This window comes from Cetorhinus maximus, chromosome 20, assembly GCF_964194155.1.
Source record: "Cetorhinus maximus chromosome 20, sCetMax3.hap1.1, whole genome shotgun sequence".
In the NCBI taxonomy this organism is placed as follows: Eukaryota; Metazoa; Chordata; class Chondrichthyes; order Lamniformes; family Cetorhinidae; genus Cetorhinus; species Cetorhinus maximus.
The window spans coordinates 65581584-65599725 of record NC_135898.1 but is presented as its reverse complement, the minus strand read 5'-3'; the positions used below and the strand labels follow the sequence as shown (position 1 = coordinate 65599725).

The 18142-nt window shown below is 37.4% G+C and overlaps 1 protein-coding gene across 3 annotated transcripts in view; it reads right to left on the bottom strand.

The window, feature by feature from the left end:
- Positions 1 to 18142, bottom strand: part of dock1 (dedicator of cytokinesis 1) — a 667847-nt gene that overhangs the window by 535360 nt on the left and 114345 nt on the right. For all 3 annotated transcript variants that reach the window (XM_078564873.1, XM_078564874.1, XM_078564875.1), the window contains 2 exons: positions 11535 to 11692; positions 1291 to 1372 (listed from right to left, as the gene is read on the bottom strand). In XM_078564873.1, the coding sequence (XP_078420999.1) occupies positions 1291 to 1372; positions 11535 to 11692 (240 nt within the window). The remainder of the gene's footprint in view (positions 1 to 1290; positions 1373 to 11534; positions 11693 to 18142) is intronic.

The window sequence follows — 18142 nt, the reverse complement described above, 5'->3', positions numbered from 1 at the left end:
CTACTCCTGGCATGCCCTCCTGCATTCTTCATTGAACCAGGGTTGATACCCCAGTTTGATGACAATGGTAAAGTGGAGCACTGATTCATCAGCTAAAGGAGGAAGGTAGGTGGTAATCAACAGGGGGTTTCCTTGCACATGTTTGACTCAATGCCATTAGTCTCCATAGGGTCCAGAGTCGATCTTGATGACACCTAAGGCCAATCCCTCCTGACTATATAGCACTTTGCTGCCACCTGTTGTGGTTCTGTTATGCCAGTGGGACAGGCAAGCAATAGAGGAGTGTGGGACATTGGTTGTAAGGTTTGATTCAGTGTGTATGTATATGTCAGGCTGTTGCTTGACTAGTCTGTGAGATAGTTGTCCTAATTTTGGCCCAAGTCCCTAGGGGTTAAGGAGGAGGGTCTTAAAGAGTTAGCTGTGCCTTTGTAATTTCCAGTGAGTAGGTCAATGTTGGGCGGCCCTGTCCTGTTTTATTCTTATTTGATTTTTCTGTAGCTGTTCATACAACAGAGGGGTTTGATAGACCCTTTCAGAGGGCACTTGAGTTCCCAACTCTGCTCTCGGTCTGGTGTCAGATATAGGCCAGACCAGGAAAGGTTGTCAGATTTCCTTCCTTGAGGGCCATTAGTGAACCAGATGGGTTCCAGTAGTTTCATGATCATTATTACTAAGGCTATCTTTTTATTCCAAATGTATTAATTAATACAGTTTAAGTTCCCCTGGTTGCCATGCCTCAGGAGCACCAGCCCAACATTACCACTATGTTACCATTCCGTCTTCTCCTAAGGTGAAGTGCTCTTCCTGTGCCATGATGCCTCAAGAAGTTTATTAATGAATGCAGGATATCCAATCTGAATAGCTGACTACATGCATAATTTCAATAAATTACAAAGTTTGAAATTTTTAAAAACTAATTTTTTTGTGTTAAACCTTTCCACCTATTTTTAAAACATTCATTACTCTGGTCACATTATGTTGGCTTTTCTTACACTCTTCCTTAGATTTCAGTACTTGTAGAGAAACAATTTTCTAAAAAAGTGTTAGACTGTGGCATTTTAAAACTTCTAACCTAAACCTAAACAAACTGAGGAACAAGCAAAGCCCATTCAACTACAATCTTATTTCAAATTTTTAACCAACAGCATGGGATTAGCTACATCATTAATCTCTGCAACGTAAAACCAATTTGAAGTAAAAGTGAAGTATCAGAACAAAAACCACTCTATCGCACTAAGGTTTATCAAGCTACTACTTCACTAAAAAAGGTACAAGGTGAAAATAGCTTACAGTAAATACGGCTTTCAAGTTGTTTAGCCGGTCTATGTCTTTTGGAAGGCCTGAGCTCGCCCATCGAACTAGGTAGTTTTCACTGTAAAAACAAAACTAATTTGTAAATTTGATACTCCAAACACACTTGCACCCAGCCTCACTACTCCTTCTATTCATTAGTACATTACACTGCAAATGAAAATATTTATTTTTATGTAGACTTTAGCAATATAAATCATTATGACGTCAGGCTAACATTCTGCTAAAATAAACTGTGGAATTCCAAGCCATATGCAAAATATACTCTCTCAAGTTTGAGGCTGTTAGATAGTAGGCATGCATACAGAAATACACATTTAAAATGCGCTCTTCATTGTCACACTCAGAATGCATACCACTTTAGAAACTAATGGCAGGAAGCAAAATAGTGCCAAATACCATGGATGAGAAGAATCATGAAATCATACGATAAACAAACTAGTAATCAAGTATTTTGCAATTGCATATAACATAATATTACAAGACCTAGTAACAGGCCATTCAGTCCAACAGTTCCATGTCAATATTTAGGCTCCACAAGAGACTCCTTTATCTTACCTCATCAACATGCCTTTCTACCTATTCCTTTCTTCCTAGCGCTTATCTCTAACTTCCCCCAAAAGGCATTTTTGCTAATCACCTCAACTACTCTTTGTGGTAGTGAGTTTCACACTCCAGCCACACTCTGGATGAAGAGATTTCTCCTCAATTCCATATTGGGTTTATTAGTAACTATCTTATATTTATGCCCCTTGGCTTTGGTTTTGCATGCAAGTGGAGACATCATCTCTAAGCCTACTCTCTCAAACCCTTCAATAATCTTATGGAACTCTATTAAGTCTCCTTTCAAGCTCCACCGCCTGTTCAAACTTTCATGATAGTTGCTACCAATCAGTTCTGGTATTATTTCAGTAAATCTTTTTTGCATCTTCTCCAGTATCTATATATCCTTATAATACAGCAACCAAAGCTGTTCACAGTACTCCAAGTGTGACCTAATTAAAGTTTTATACAAGTTTAACATCATTTCTGCTATTCAATTTTATCCCATTAAAAATGAATCCTAATGCTCTGTTTGCTTTTTTTATGGTCTTTTTAACCTGTACCACCACTTCCTGTGATTTGTGTAGCTGTACCCCCAGATCGCTCTGTTTCTTCATCACATTTTCCAAGATGTGTAACCTCCTCCATCTTTCATACCAAAATGTACCACCTCACATTTACCAATATTGAAGTTAAGTTACCAATGGCACACTCATTCTGCAATGACTTCCTGAATTTTGTCCTAGCCCTTCTCTGTATTAATTACCCTCCAGTTTTGTCATCTGCATATTTTGAAATTATACTGCCAATGCCCGAGTCAATGTAAATGGTGCACAACAATGATCCCAGCACCAATTCTGCAACTACCTTTAACCTCTACTCTGTTTTCTGTTTTTTGTTTTTTGGCCAGCTTGCTATCCATCTTGCTATGTTCTGATCTCAGTCATGAGTTTACTAGGTAAGACCTTACCAAAAGCCTTTTAGCAATGCAAATATATTACGTCTACTAGAATACCTTTAGAATACAATTTCTGTTTAAAAGAATAAGAGGTGATCTCATTGAAACATACAAGATTCTGACAGAGTAGACACTTAGAGGTTGTTTTCGCTGGCAAGAAAATCTAGGACACTAGGGCAATGTCTCAGGATAAGGAGCCGATAATTTAGAACTGAGAGGAGGAGAAATTTCTTCATTCAAAGGGTTGTGCATTTTCGGATTCCTCTACATCAACGGGTTGTGGATGCTCTATCATTAAATATATTTAAGGCTGAGATGGACAGACTTTTGGTCACCAACAGAATCGAGAGATATAGGGAGCAGTCGGGAAAATGGAGTTGAGGCAGAAGATCAGCCATGATCGTAATGAATAGCAGAGCAGGTTCAAGAAGCTATATGGTCTACCCCTGCTCCTATTTCTTATGTTTTTACATTTTCAAAGAATTAAATAAAGATTGGTCAACAAAATGACTTTCCCTTTTGAAATCTGTACTGGCTACTCTTTATTATGTTTTCAGTTTCTAAATGTTTTTCCATTACATCTTTGAGCAAGGGTGTCATTAACTTTCCTAGTACCTACATGAAGCTAACTGGTCTATAGTTCCCTTCACTTGTTCTAGCTCCCTTTTTATATACAGGAATCATAATAGCTGTCTGCCAGTCCTCTGGCATTATTCCTTTCTCAAATTAATTTTTATGTATTTGTCATTGTGTCTCCACTACCTCTTTCTCCAACTTCTTTTAATATATGCAGATCCAATCCATCCAGGCCAGAGGTTTTATTAGTTTTCCAATTATCGCACCACCCAAACTTTATCTTAAATGTCTCTGTGTCTTTTTTGACCTCTTCTTCTAATATCATGTACACCACGCTAATCTCGCTAGTAAATACTGAGGCAAAGTAATTATTATACTTTTGTAATATCACTGTCAGTACCTGTGAGGTTATCATATACATCCTTTAGTGGCTCTATCCTGTTTCTTCTTTTGTTATTTGTGTCTGTAGAATACTGTTTATTTTTATATTCCTTGATGACTTAGTTTCTCTTTGTCTTCCTAACTATTTTTTAGACTTCTTTCCTAAGCATTTTGTATTGCTTTTGTATCCTCTCCTTTATTGTCCAAGTTCTTAGTATATGCATTTTTTCTTCAGTTTCAGTGCTGCCCTTATTTATTTATCCATGATATGTCATCGCTGGCTAGCGTGTTCTTGGGTTTCAGTAGGATATATTATTCCTGGACTCTATTAATCACTATTGTAAATATTTCCCACTGCTATTCTATTTCTTTGCTTGTCAGAAAATGTTCCAGTTTACTTTCCCTAGATCTATTCTTATCTCTGAAGATCAGCTTTTTCTTATTTAGTAGTGACAGGTTCTTGCTTAAATATAAACACCTATTCCTGGCTGTCAAGAAAACAAGAAATTGTAAGATTTTCCTTCTGTTAATAACCCTGTCATATTTCTTATGTACTCGAGGACAGGCTGTTGGGGGTTTGTAAATATGGTAATTGGAGTAAGAGCCAGAGTGACTGCAAGAATCTAAAACCAACAGTAAGAAGCGGTTTTGATATGTTAACGAACCAGGAATTTCAATCAGAGTTCTACATAAGGCAATAATAGGAGTGGTTTCGAATTGAGTTATTTTAATTCAAAGGGGGATATATGCAGTTTGTAAAAAGGTGTAAGGTAAAGATAGGGTAAAAGCATAATACTGCGGATGCTGGAAATCTAGAACAAAAACAAAAATACCTGGAAAAACTCAGCAGGCCTGACAGCATCTGCGGAGAGGGATACAGTTGATGTTTCGAAACGTCAACTGTATCCCTCTCCACTGATGCTGTCAGACCTGCTGTGTTTTTCCAGGTATTTTTGTTTTTGTTAAAGGTAAGGTAAGTTTGTTTTTAATAAATCTAAGAGCTATAGTAAAGAAATAAGTTTAATCAATTCTGGGAAGAAAGCATTTCTTTAGACACTGGTTGAGACAATAGAGAGATCAAAGGGAAGGAACGCATTTAAGAAAATACTGAAGCCTAGGTGGGGTTAGCTGCTCAGATCTCCCAGAAGACAGCAGGACAGCTGTTTAGATCTCCCAAAAGATAACAGTTATAGCTGGTCAGAACTCCAGAAGACAGCGTGAACAAGGCCAGATCTGAAGCCCCAGTGGTTGTCAGCCTGAAAGGACACCCCCAACAAAAAAGGCACTGTGGTAAAAAATTACTGGAATTCTATAGATTTTGAACTCTATAGGGATAGTTGCTGAACAGAAAAGGGGACCGTTAAATCTGAGGGTAGTTAAGATCTTGTGGAACTGTTTTAAAGTAATGTTTACTGTGTGAAGCCGGTCATGTTCAAGTGTAATTGTGCTTTTTTTCTCTATTTTCTTTTAATAAATATTTACTCTACTATAAAATCATCACAAGTAGTCGGGACCATCATTTCCTGATTTCAGAACCTCTCCTCATACCATACAAATTGCAAAAACCGGTTTGGAAGCTGTTTCAAGTTTCCTGCTGGGATTTGGGCAGCTCGGCATTTACCATCAGCTGTGACATAACATAGCCCACATTTCACTCTGGATCCCACTGGCTCCATTTAAAAGTCAAGTTTACCGTGCATTATGGCTGCAAAGCCGATGGATTATAAAAGTAGGGGTGTGTTGCTACAACTGTACGAGGTATTGGTGAGACCGCACCCAGAGCCCTGTGGACTGTTTTGGTCCCCTTACTTAAGACGCAATATACATACATTGCAAGGAGTTCAGAGAAGACTCACTAGGCTGATTCCTGGGATGAAGGGGCTGTCTTATGAACAAAGGTTGAAACGGTTGGACCTTTACTCATTGGAATTTAGAAGAACAAGAGGTGATCTTATTGAAACGTATTATTTTCTCAGGGTAGACGCTGACCCTCGTGGGGGAATCTAGAACTAGGGGCCACAGTTTAGAAAGAAAGGGTCTCCCATTTAAGATACAGATGAGAAAGTATTTCTTCTCTCAGTGGGTCATGAGTCTTTGGAATTCTCTTTCATAGAGAGCAGCGGAGGCTGGGTCATTGAGTATATTCGAGGCTGAGACAAGACAAATTTTTGATCTACAAAGGAGTAAAGGGTTATGGCAGACAGGCAGGAAAGTGGAGTTAAGGCCAAAATCAGATCAGCCATGATCTGATTTAAAGGCGGAGCAGGCTCAATAGGCCTAAAGGCCTAATCTTGTTCCTAATCCTTATGACCTTAATATCGTCCTTCAAACAAGCTGGCACAGATTTGATAGGCTGAATGGCCTCTTGCTCTGCTGTACCATTCTATGATTCTATGATATGGGCCTTGGTGCAGGTACAGCACAGAATTAGCACAATCATTCAAGGATTAAAGTAGGAGTACAAGTTGCAAAACTTTGGTTTACATTTCCTCAAGCTTGGATGGTTCAGGATGATTCAAGTATTAAAAGTGTCGTAAAAAACAGATTATAGCCACAAATTATTTAGGGAAATACTGACTTTTTTAATGAAGGCCTGAGTGTTTTTAAAGAAAACAAGCAAAGACACTGAGCAAAAGATGGCTGATAAAGTAAAATGACCACATTCTGGAAAATTCCTAGTGGATTACACTGGCAGACCTGTCCTGAGAAAACATGGAATGTTGCACCTGAAAAGATGTTATGGCCTTCTTCAAGCAGAGACACTTGAAAGGGGGATAGGAAAGATACAAAAGACTGAACATTAATCTCCTGTAGTTGTTGAGACAAAAGACCAATTTGCATGTCTCAGCCGTCAGCCAAAAATCCATCTCCTGTTGATTTATATCTCAGAATGGGTTAATAGTTCTGAGATGGATGCAAGACAAGATCATTTCCTCTCCTGGAATACACAGGAAAAAATGGGTTAAAAAGCCAGCTGCAGACCAGTGTGTGTCAGCAAGGAGAAAAGCAGCTACCACTGCAATTTGCAGGCAGAGTCTCTCCCCCTCTCGCTCTCTCTGTTGCTGGAGGCAAGGCTCAGCAGAATCCACAAGAAAAATTAAATAGGACAGCCTTTTTAGCTACCTTCCGGAACTAAGCGTCTCCAACTAACTGTGAATCTGCCAAGGTCAGCCCTACCAGAATCATCCAACTTAACAGCTGCAATGTACCGACATCTACGCCTCAAGGCCAATCAAAGGGCATAGAGACATAGAAAATAGGAGGAGGTCATTCAGCCCTTCTAGCCTGCTACACCATTCAATATGATCATGGCTGATCCACTATCTCAGCTCCGTTGTCACAAAAGTATAATACTCTTTATAATATTTTCTGGTTTATTGTAAAGTAGCTTTATTGGCGGGGCGGGGGGGGGGGGGGGGGGGGGGGGTGTTTTTTTCTGTGTGTGTGTGCGTATGTGCCAAGCAGACTGCAAGCTGAAGTTATCAGAAGGGGTAAGGTGTAGAAGTATCTTTGAAATGCTAAGTAGGTAAACATGGTTGGGGTCTTAGCATGTAAGGTGTGACAAGAATTTGCATTTTTAGATAGGTGACGGGAATTTTGAATTTCAACACAGTTAATGAGAATATTGGCAACATGAAAAGATTTATATTGTGAGAAAGGTAAAGTTCCAAAGACATATGGAAACAATAGAATTTACATGTTAAGAGGAGAAAAACATATATGAAGGAGAATGAGGCTGTGTGTAAGGAGAAGGCATCGTGAGATCTAAGAGAGGTGTGTGAAATAGCCTTAATGAAGCCACCAGTATTTGTGCTTAAGCCTGCTGTCTACAGAAACCGAAGCAGGAGAAAGTCATTTGAATTCTACTGTGCAGGGTATCGTGTTAATTTTCTGGATCTGTTTAAATTCTAAAAAATCCATTTTTGGGCTATTGCCTTAAACGGGGTGTAACTGGAAGTTAGGTTAATTAGGAATTTTAGGAGTTAGCATTGTAGTAATTTGTAAGTCCTTTAGATGTGCTTGAAATCTTCTCTTTTGTTAACAAATATTTTAATTTAGTTTTTTTTAAATATCTCAAAGTATTAGTGGACTTATTACTTCTGAATTCAGTGCATACATCTCGAATTAAATACAAATGGCATAACCATTGTGATGGCGCGATCAAGTTTCCCTCATGGATTTGATCCGCCTGGCTCACATCATCTGCCGGGTCATAACAGACTGTCAAGAAGATATAATAATTTTCATAATGTTATTGGAATTTATGGTAAAGTACAGTAATAGTGGGATCTGTGTCTATATGTGTGTGCGTGTGTGTGTGTGTATGTGCGCGTGTGTGTGTGTGCGCGCGCGCATGTATGTGTGTTTGGGGGAAGGCTTAATTGAATTAAAGGCAGCTGGTCTGAAGGATTTGATGTATCAGAAGATAAACTAGGTTTGAAATTTTAAGTAGGTAAACGTGGGGGAAGTTTTAGAATGTAAGGTATAATGGGAATATTTGCATTTTTAAATAAACCAGACTAGCATGAATTCAGAAGAGGGAATGAAATGTTACACCTAGCTAGAAGTTAAGAAACAGTGTGCTTATTTTTCCCAAAGATTACTGGTAAAATTGGTACCACGATAGATTTTATTATTAGAGAGGTAAAGTCCAAAGACATAGTGAAACAATGGGAATTTGCATTCGAGTGGGAAAATATGTATAAAGGAGCGAAGGTTATATGTCAGGGAAGGCATTCTACGATTTAACACAAGTGTGAAAAGCCGCTAGCCTCTAAGCCTCAAGCTGCTGTCTACAAGGAACTGAAGCTGAGAAGAGCTCTTTGAATCTGACTATTCAGGGTATTATGGGTTACTTTGCCTGGGTCTTTAAAAGCTATGTTGCCTTAACAGAGATGTAACTGGGGTTTAGGTTAATTAGGGGATTTAGAAGTGATCACAGTAGTAATTTGTAGATTTATTTAGTGTTTAAAATCATTTCTTCTATTAATAAAGGTTTAATTTAGTTTTGTAAGAAACCTATGAAACTTGGTGGCCTTCTTACTGAATTCAAAGCCCACATCTTGAAATAAGAACAAATTGCAAATAATTGTGGCAGCTGCTTCAAGTTTCCCTCTGGGGTTTGGATACCTTGGCATTTACCATCCACCTGAAATAAGACAGCCATACTCCCATGCTCTCCCCTTACCCCTTGACACCTTTAGAGTCAAGAAATCTATTTCCTTCTTGAATATATTGTGACTTGGCATCCACAGCCTTGGGGATTTATTGGCTTTCAGTCCCATTAATTTCTCCAGCACTATTGTTTTAGTAATACTAATTTCCTTCAATTCTTCCTTCGCGCTAGACCCTTGGTTCCCCAGTATTTGTGTCTTCCTATGTAAAGACAGACCTAAAGTAGTTGTTTAATTGCTTAGCCATTTCCTTGTTCTCTATTATAAATTCTCCCATTTCAGACTGTAAGGGACTTACATTTGTCTTCACCAATCTTTTTCTTTATACTTATAGAAGCTTTTACAGTCCGCTTTTATGTCTCTTGCAAGTTTACCCTCGTACTATATTTTTCCTCTCTTAATCAATCTCTTGATCCTCCTTTTGCTGAATTCTAAACTGCTCCCAATCCTCAGACTTGCTGCTTTTTCTAGCAAATTTATATGAATTCTCTTTGGGTCTAATACTATCCTTAATTTCTTTTGTTAGCCATGGTTGGGCCTCTTTTCCTGTTGTGTTTTTTAACCAGAAAGCAATGTTTAACTGTTGCAAAGCAGACATTAGTTCCTTAAATATTAGCCATTGTCTATCCATCATCATGCCTTTTAATGAAGTTCCCCAATCTATCTTAGCCAACTCACACTTCATACCTTCGTAACTTCTTTTGTTAAGATTCAAGACCCTAGTTTCAGATCGAACTACTTCACTTTCCATCCTAATAAAAAATTCCATCACATGATGGTCACTGTTTCCTAAAGGACCCAGCACAACAAAATTATTAATTAAATCCTTTTCATTGCACAATACCAAATCTAGGATAGCCTGTTCCCTAGTCAGTTCCTCAATATACTGGTCTAAGAAACCATCTCATACAAACTCCAGGAATTCATCTGCTACAGTATTATTGCTAATCTAGTTTGCCCAGTCTATATATAGATTAAAGTCACCCATGGTTACTGCAGCACCCTTGTTACGTGCATCTCTAATTTCCTGTTTAACACCATCTCCTAACTTATCACTACTGTTTGGAGGTCTATGGACAACTCCCACTAATATTTTCCACCCCTTGTTGCTTCTTAGCTCCACCAAGACTGTTTCTACATCTAGATTTTGAGCCAATATCCTCCCTAACTTTTGCACTGGTTTTATCCCTAACTAACGATGCCACGCCACCTCCTTTTCCTTTTTGCCTGCCCATCCTAAACATCGAGTACCTTTTGATATTCAGTTCCCAGCCTTGATCACTCAGCAGCCATGTCTCCGCAATTGCATCATATCGTTTGTTTGCATCTATTTGCACTATTAGCACATTTACCTTATTGCAAATGCTCTGTGCATTCAGATACAGTGCCTTTAGACTTGTCTTTTTAACATTTTTACACATCTCATTTGTACTATGGCCCTATTTGCTGCTATCCCTCATTTCCTCTGCCTTCCACTTTTGCTCGCTTCTCTTCTGTCTTTTATTCCTATCTTTGTTTCCCTCTCTTGTGTCTGCCCGCTCAGGTTCCCATCTCCCTACCAATCTAGTTTAAACCACCCCTCCCACCAACAGTTCTAGCGCATACCCCTGCGAGGATATTGGTCTCGGTCCTGCTGGGGTGCAACCCATCCAGCTTGTACAGGTCCCAGTTTCCCCAGAATCAGTTCCAATGCCTCAGCAATTTAAGTCCCTCCCTCCTACACCATGTCTCCAGCCACGCATTCATCTGGTCTATTCTCATATTCCTAATTTCGCTAGCACATGGCACTGGGAATAATCCTGAGATTACTACCTTTGAGGTCCTGCTTTTTAATTAATTTCGTAGCTCCCAATATTCTGCTTGCAGGACCTCATTCTTCTTTTTACCTATGTCGTTGGTACCGATATGGACTACGAAACATAGGAAAAACAATATAGAACCATACATGCTCAGCCATGATAAAATAGAACGGCAGAACAGGGTTCAGAAACTGAATAGTCTATTCTTGTTCTGCATCTTAAAGCAAGTTCAATCTCTTTATGCCAAACTGAAATTATCTAAAACAGAAAAAGCAGAATAGATTTCAACTAACATTTCAGGGTAAAGGTGCTACAGCTGAATATGTTCCAATAAGGATGTATGAAATCCAGGCGATTTATGTTTTATTTTTCAGATTACACAACAGCTTTCTAGCTGCAAACACATTAAGAGCAGTTGCAAAACAACAGTAAGAATAATGAACACAATAGTCCACTGACATCTAATTTTGAAAGGAAAAAATAGAAAGATGCTATACATTGATTCAGGCTGATTATTTTCCAAAGGAGTGAACATATTGTAACCTTCAGTATCTTTTCCTAGGCTTTAAATATGTCCATTGCTATACTACATTTAAATATATAAAAGTTTGCTAATCTCATATAAATATCAAAGAGACAGCCTTCTATACTGATGGCCTTGCTGTGGAATGCATTAATTATACAGATACTCTTTGCTGAACGATTTTGATTAGGAAACGGATAAATAGATAACTTAAAAGTTATCCAAAATGCCATAAAGTTACCTAAGCCAAAATTAGGCTGACCACCAACCTGATAAATTTAGACATAATAGGGTCATATAAAGACATCAAGACTTCGGCGTCTTCTCCTATTTTGCAGACAACATTCTTCAGAGTTACAAAGAGACTGAAAGAAGGTGTGGCAGCAAACTTTGCTTGTCTGTTTATGTCAATGTTATGCTTCTGAGACTGTAAGACAGACAAGAAAAAGTTATTTTAGAGGCTTCAAAACTTATCATCTCCTCACAATTCAGTATTTCATCCATACATTCCACTTAATTAGCAGAAGCATACACTCTGCCAAAAATTATCTTTCCCATGCATGCAAATACCACTTAAAAAGTTGTCTCTGGAGAATTACCACATGATGTGAAGACCTATTTAACCAATCTACAGTTTATTTACTTCCACCATTTTAGGGCCGTAAAGAATCTCAATCGTTTCCTGGAGCTAATTAAAATGCTGAAATTGGAAGTTACATTGTTATCACCACATTCTCCTCTTTCTGCATGAATGCAAAAAAATCTAAGGTTGCAAAGTCCCAAATCATATTAACTTAAAACAATCTTGCAAGTTTTAAGTATTCAGATATAAAGGATTTTTTTTCTTTCATGGAATCAGGGCATTACTGGCAAGACTGCTCCATTAAAACATCTCTTCTCCAAGGTATAACAGCCCTGGTCCTATTTGCCCGTGTGTTTACAATCGTGATGACCATGTTGTTGTGTTTGAAAATCAAGTTAAGAGTTTATTTTGGCATATACATTTAGTAGTAAAAATACATACTCAACTTACAAAAGCATTTTGATTACAGCTTTAATTCTAAATAAAATTTTAAAAATCATGCAACTGCAACCATGTAGGAACTCCTACATGGAAACATAATTTAACATGTAAATTGGCAAACTGTATAATGTTTGGGGTGAATAAGGTTGCTTGTGACTAAAGTTGTGAATAACAGTAATAACTACATTAACAGTAACAACAGCTTTTATTTATAAACTTTTGGCAATCTCACAGGAGATAGATTGTTTCTATCGGCAAAATCTGCCTAACTTCCACTGCCACTGCAAACTGCAGTCCTGCTCCAAGCAGAATACCAAATTCCACAATGCAGTTAGAGACATGATTAGGATAAAATAATAACATGAGAAGGAGAAAATGTCTTTGCAATTGGGAAAAGTTTTAATTCCACGCAAGCCCTCATGATGGCAGATCTAATGCCAATAACCCATCTTGGAATATTTCCTCAATACACTATACATAATGAAATTATAAATCTATTAATAACGAACAGGTTTAAAATTTCTCTGTACATAAACAAAATGAGTTAAGCTACAACTTGGGTTTTAAAAAATACTAATCACATCTAAAGCTAAATTCCCCTCTTGCTGTTTCTGTTCAAACCTTCTTACATCAGGCATCATACTCGAAAAGGGACTCCGTAAATGGTCACCGAGGCACACAAAAGTGCTAAAAAAAAGTCTCTCTATTTCTCACCTAATGTGGGGTCAACTAATCTTCATTTGATCCCTCTCTTAGTTAGCAAGGGTACAATCAGGAGCATATGTGTCATGTATAACATCCTCAGACTGCAATCATAATTCCAGAAGCATCAACCTTAAATTATTTTGAGTTGTTTGTAATTTGTTCATTAATATATACTGCATAGTCTGCATATACTACCCTTGGAGCACTTACAACTTGGGGTGCGGGAAACAAAACAATGCTTACAAACGCCATCAATTTTTTAAAGCTGGTTAAGCCAGTTACTTTACAGGATATCCACTACAATAACCAAAATTATACATTAATTAGGTTTAAAGCTTACTAGATCTGTCAAATTGACCATAGTCAAAAGATGGGAACTGATTAAGCATTATCATAAATATGCACATTTGATCTTGTCACATAAGTCATCATCTACAGCAGACTGTGTTATGGGAACAATCACCAAAACAGCCAAAAACCTCAGCTTGCAGTTTATTAATTAGGCAACTATTATGTTGAAAATGTAAACTGAATGGATAGGGGTTACTTCTGAGTGTGTCAATACACTCTAACAGAATATTTAACAAGAGATCCTAGCAATTTACTGTTAGATAAGCTGCAAACGTTAAACCATTTCAGCAATCAATAGAATATTGAATTGCTAAATGAATCAGTTCACACAACCCTGAAGCCAAGTTTTAAGGCAGTTACAATTAAAATTAATGTACTTGCTCAGCAATTTTGATTGCTGCTACTACGATCAGATTTTACAACTCTACAAATAAAACCTGCAATTAAGCTTTAGTAATAATGGTATGACCTAAAGGCAAACAGCGCAAGATTTCTAATGGTTGCTATTTTTAGCAACATCATAAAGGTTTGTATAATTGTATAATTTGGCTATAATTTAGCAAAAGTATTCCTCCATTGTTTCACTTTTTATAGACTGACCAGGTCTCAGTAAACAACATTGGAAGAAATATCCAATATGGCTGTTTTCTTTGAAGGGGATCAAAACTGAAAAAAGGAAGCTTCTGGTTTTGCAATATTTCAAAACTATTTTTGTCCAAATAGAAATAATATAAAATCTTTTTACAGATTAAAATGCATCACTTGACAATACTTGCATATAAATGAATTCAATAAAACTTGCTATTTCATAAAATCTCAACCATTCTGAATACATATATTGCTCGGTTTTAACAACAGACTGTAAATATATTGGCTGGGATAGGTAAGTAACTACAAATTTCAAAACCAGCGGAACAGGCCTGAGCTGGGGCAAATGCTTGCAAAACATTTGAATCTACTATCTGCATGGGTCTAGTTCCTCGAGGCTGAAAGCTTTCTTCTCAAATTAAAGTTCTATTCAGTCACTAGCATCATACAATTGTACATTTGTCATACAAATTACAAACAGTAACATCTTTATTGACTAAAATAACTTTGGTACAACAGGTGAGGTCTACAGGTCTTATATTAAAAATGATGCTCCCTTGTTTGCCTACATAATCAGAACAAAGTTAATTTAAAATAATGAACCATTTGGGTTATCAGCAATCACTTGGTGACAACTGTTTATAAGAACATAATAGGAGCAGGAGTACATCATACAGCCCCTGGAATCTGCTCCACAATTCATGGATAACCTACTTCAACCTTACTTTCTTGAACTATCCCCCAATTTCCTTATACTTCTTGCAAATACTTAAGATACAAAATTCTGTATTTTAATCCATAGATAGCATTTCAGTAATCTATGCATTGTAGATAATCATCGATTGTGAGAAGTTAATTCCTTAGTGGATATTAAAATTAAAAATTAAGCAGCTCTGGCACAAATTTCACACCACTGAAGCTAGGTTGAAACTGATGCTCTATTTTGAATAGAATCAGTCAAAGTGTTAACATCTTTTAAGGCTGTGAAACGGTCAATAAGCTTCATGGTTACTTGTGCCATTTACATTAATGTAAAAGCAGAGCAGCAAGCACAATCAGCTGATGACTTCTTATTAACCTTTGGAAAATGGTATTGATTTTTCTTTGAGTCTTAACCTTGAATTTAAAATTACAAGTTTGACTCGATTCATATTGGCCGTTCCTAAATTCATTAAAGGTTCCTCTCATTACAGGAAAGCCGCCTCAGTGTAGGGCAGTGAGTTCGTTTGTCAATGTGCTGTGTTCTTTGGTGGTAGCATATTGGCTTCTAGACTCAATTTTCCAAGCCAATTCAAAGTAAATTTAGAACTAATATCAGGAAACTCTTCTCAAATACATGGTAAATACATAGAATGGACTTTCAGGTAGAGTACTGGAGGAGGAATTCCAAATAATCTGTAACTAATTTTGGATTTTTCTGCACATTCAACCGCTCTGCTCTTCCTGCTTTGATCACATCTGCAATGCCAAGCAATTGGCTTAAAGTTTCTGAATCTAACTTGTTGTAAATTAGATATGGTAGTGATCCCAAAACTGATTACCGGGTACATAGTCATCACTTACTCTCATTTCCTCCCCACCCTAATATGTCTCTGAGGTTTATCCTGAATCACCAGCTTCAAATCTAATTAATGGCATAATTTATTAAATTGCTCTCTGATACAACACACAAGATGTCTAATCACCTTATACTTGTGATATCATATCCTCAAGAAAAATCAAAAAAATTGGTTAGGAAGGCTTTTCCTCTTCTGAATCCAAGTTGATTATTGCTTAGTCTGTTATGGTAATTAGTTTATTCCTGATAATCAACTTTTATTTTGCATTGTATTGAAGACTAATGGGGTCTGTAATGGATTAATGCAGTTTTATCAACTCTTCTTGAAAATGAGCAGCATATTATCTTGATGGAAGTACATTTGCTAGCTGAAGAACACTGCATAAAATATAAATTGGATATCTGTAGACTAGTTGAAAAACAAATCTTTTGATTTTTGTAACAAAAAAAGAATAATCCTGTTCTAAATACTGCTAATGTTGCATAGTGGAGAGAGTGCTTTGTATATATTCTTCAATGAAGAAAGAGTAATTTGCATTGTGCCACCTCATTTTAAGTTATATAAATTTACTTTAAAATAAAGCGAGTTTGGAGCAACTAAGCATGCAATTAATGTTCTTCATGAAGAAAGTACTCAGAGGTTATAAAAATCAACTACCAAACAGCCTCAAAATTCACGACCAAAACAGAGTGGAAACATCAATAGAAACCGAAGTGAGCTGTGTTCTTCATGTAATGTAGTTTTTGAAGATTAACTGTGTGGCATAAAAAATTATGCAGCTATGCCAAAGCTCACTAGCACCTTACCAATCCATCTGAAAAATATTGTTAAATCTCTACAAGTTTTTAATCTTAGCACATCTGTTTGCAAAAAGAACTATGTTCGTGATGGGAGAAATTTACTTTGATAAATATTACCCATAATTTATAATCTTCACTTTGGGACTATCACCCATATGTTCAGTACTAAATTGAAATATAACCTAACACTTTGACAAGGTTGTTTGCCAATACAGTACATTGGAGAGTCATTACCATGTCTCTGTAAAAACAGCTCCCAATGGGTAGATGAATAGCACAGGATTGAGAGAAGGTTGCTTAACTTTAAGAATCAGAATGGAAAGCAAATAAAACCTTGAATATAATTATTCACCTCTTTTTAATTCCCCTCCCAAGAATTCTGAATTATTGCTGATGGAAAGATAAGTGGCAGGCCATTAAACAAAGAATATTGATTATCTTTTTTCTACCGGGGTGGGGGGGTGGCGGCTGCAGCAGGGGGCTTTGAAAAATCAAGAGACAAACCTGGCCTCAGCTCCCTGTGTTAGTTAACTTTTGATAATGGTTTTAACATTTCATTTACAAAATGTTTACCCAGACAAGAAGATAATTTTTCATTCGTTAGCGCAAAAGACTAATGCTCTCTATGCATCCACAAAGTAATGTTTCCATTCAATGGCAGGAAAATGATTTGACAAAATACCTCTCAACCCCTTCAGCAGGATAAAAGAGGCATTAATATTCTATTTTCCTCTACCTTACAATTAGATAATGGCATTGGTACTCAGCCGTTCTTCTATTCTCCCCTCCCGCAATCACCCCTGGCCTTGATTATGAATGTGTGTCTGTCACAGGTAGCAACTCTAATTCAGTGTTGTCAATCACTCCCTTAAGCATACTTTTTTTTTAACGTGTATAAGTGGATTAGTCTTGATTAAAAATTCCTAAAAGCCAAGAAAAAGGGAAAAGTGTATCACTGAGGCAGGAAATACCATATCAATTTGGCTGCTGGAACTGATTCATCACGAATATTTAGAGGTAATCTGATGGAGGTCGTTAAAATTATGACGGGATTCAATAGGATAGTTTAGAGAAGATCAAAGTATCAGAAATTGACAGCCCAGGAGGTCATTTGACCAGTCATGCCTGTGCTGGGTCAGTGAAAGAGTTATATTTAGTCCTGCATTCCAGCTTTTTGTCCATTACAACAACTTATATTTATACCATGCCTTTAAGGTAATAAAATATCTCAAGGTGCTAAACAGGAGCATTATAAAGCAAAGTATATCACTGAGCCACATTAAGGAAATAGGAGGTTGGATGACCAGAAGCTTGGTCAAAGAAGTGGGTTTTAAGTGTCTTAAGGGAGGAAAGCAAGGTGGAGAGGTGTAGGGAGGGCATTTCAAGATTTAGTGCATTGGTAACTGAAGGCACCAATGGTGAAGCGATTAAATTCAGGGGAACAGAATCAAAAGGAGCTCAGATATCTCAGGGGGTTGTAGGGCATGGAAGAAGCTTACAAAGATAGGGAGGGAAGGGCATGGCCATTTGAAAACAACAATGAGAATATTAGAATCAAGATGCTGCTTGACTGGGAGCCAAAGTAGATCATGAAGCACAGCGTTAAAAGGGGAACAGGAAGCAGAGTTTTAGATGACCTCAAGTTTCCATTGGGTAGGATGTGGGAAACCAGCCAAGAGTGCATTGGAATAGTCAAGTCTGGAAGCAACAAAGACATGGCTGAAGGGTTCAGCAGCAGCTGAGTTGAGACGGGCAAAGTCAAGCGATGTTTCAGAAGTGGAAATAGGCGGTATTAATGATGGCGCCAATGAGGTTGGAAGCTCACATGGGGTCAAATGTGAGACCAAGGT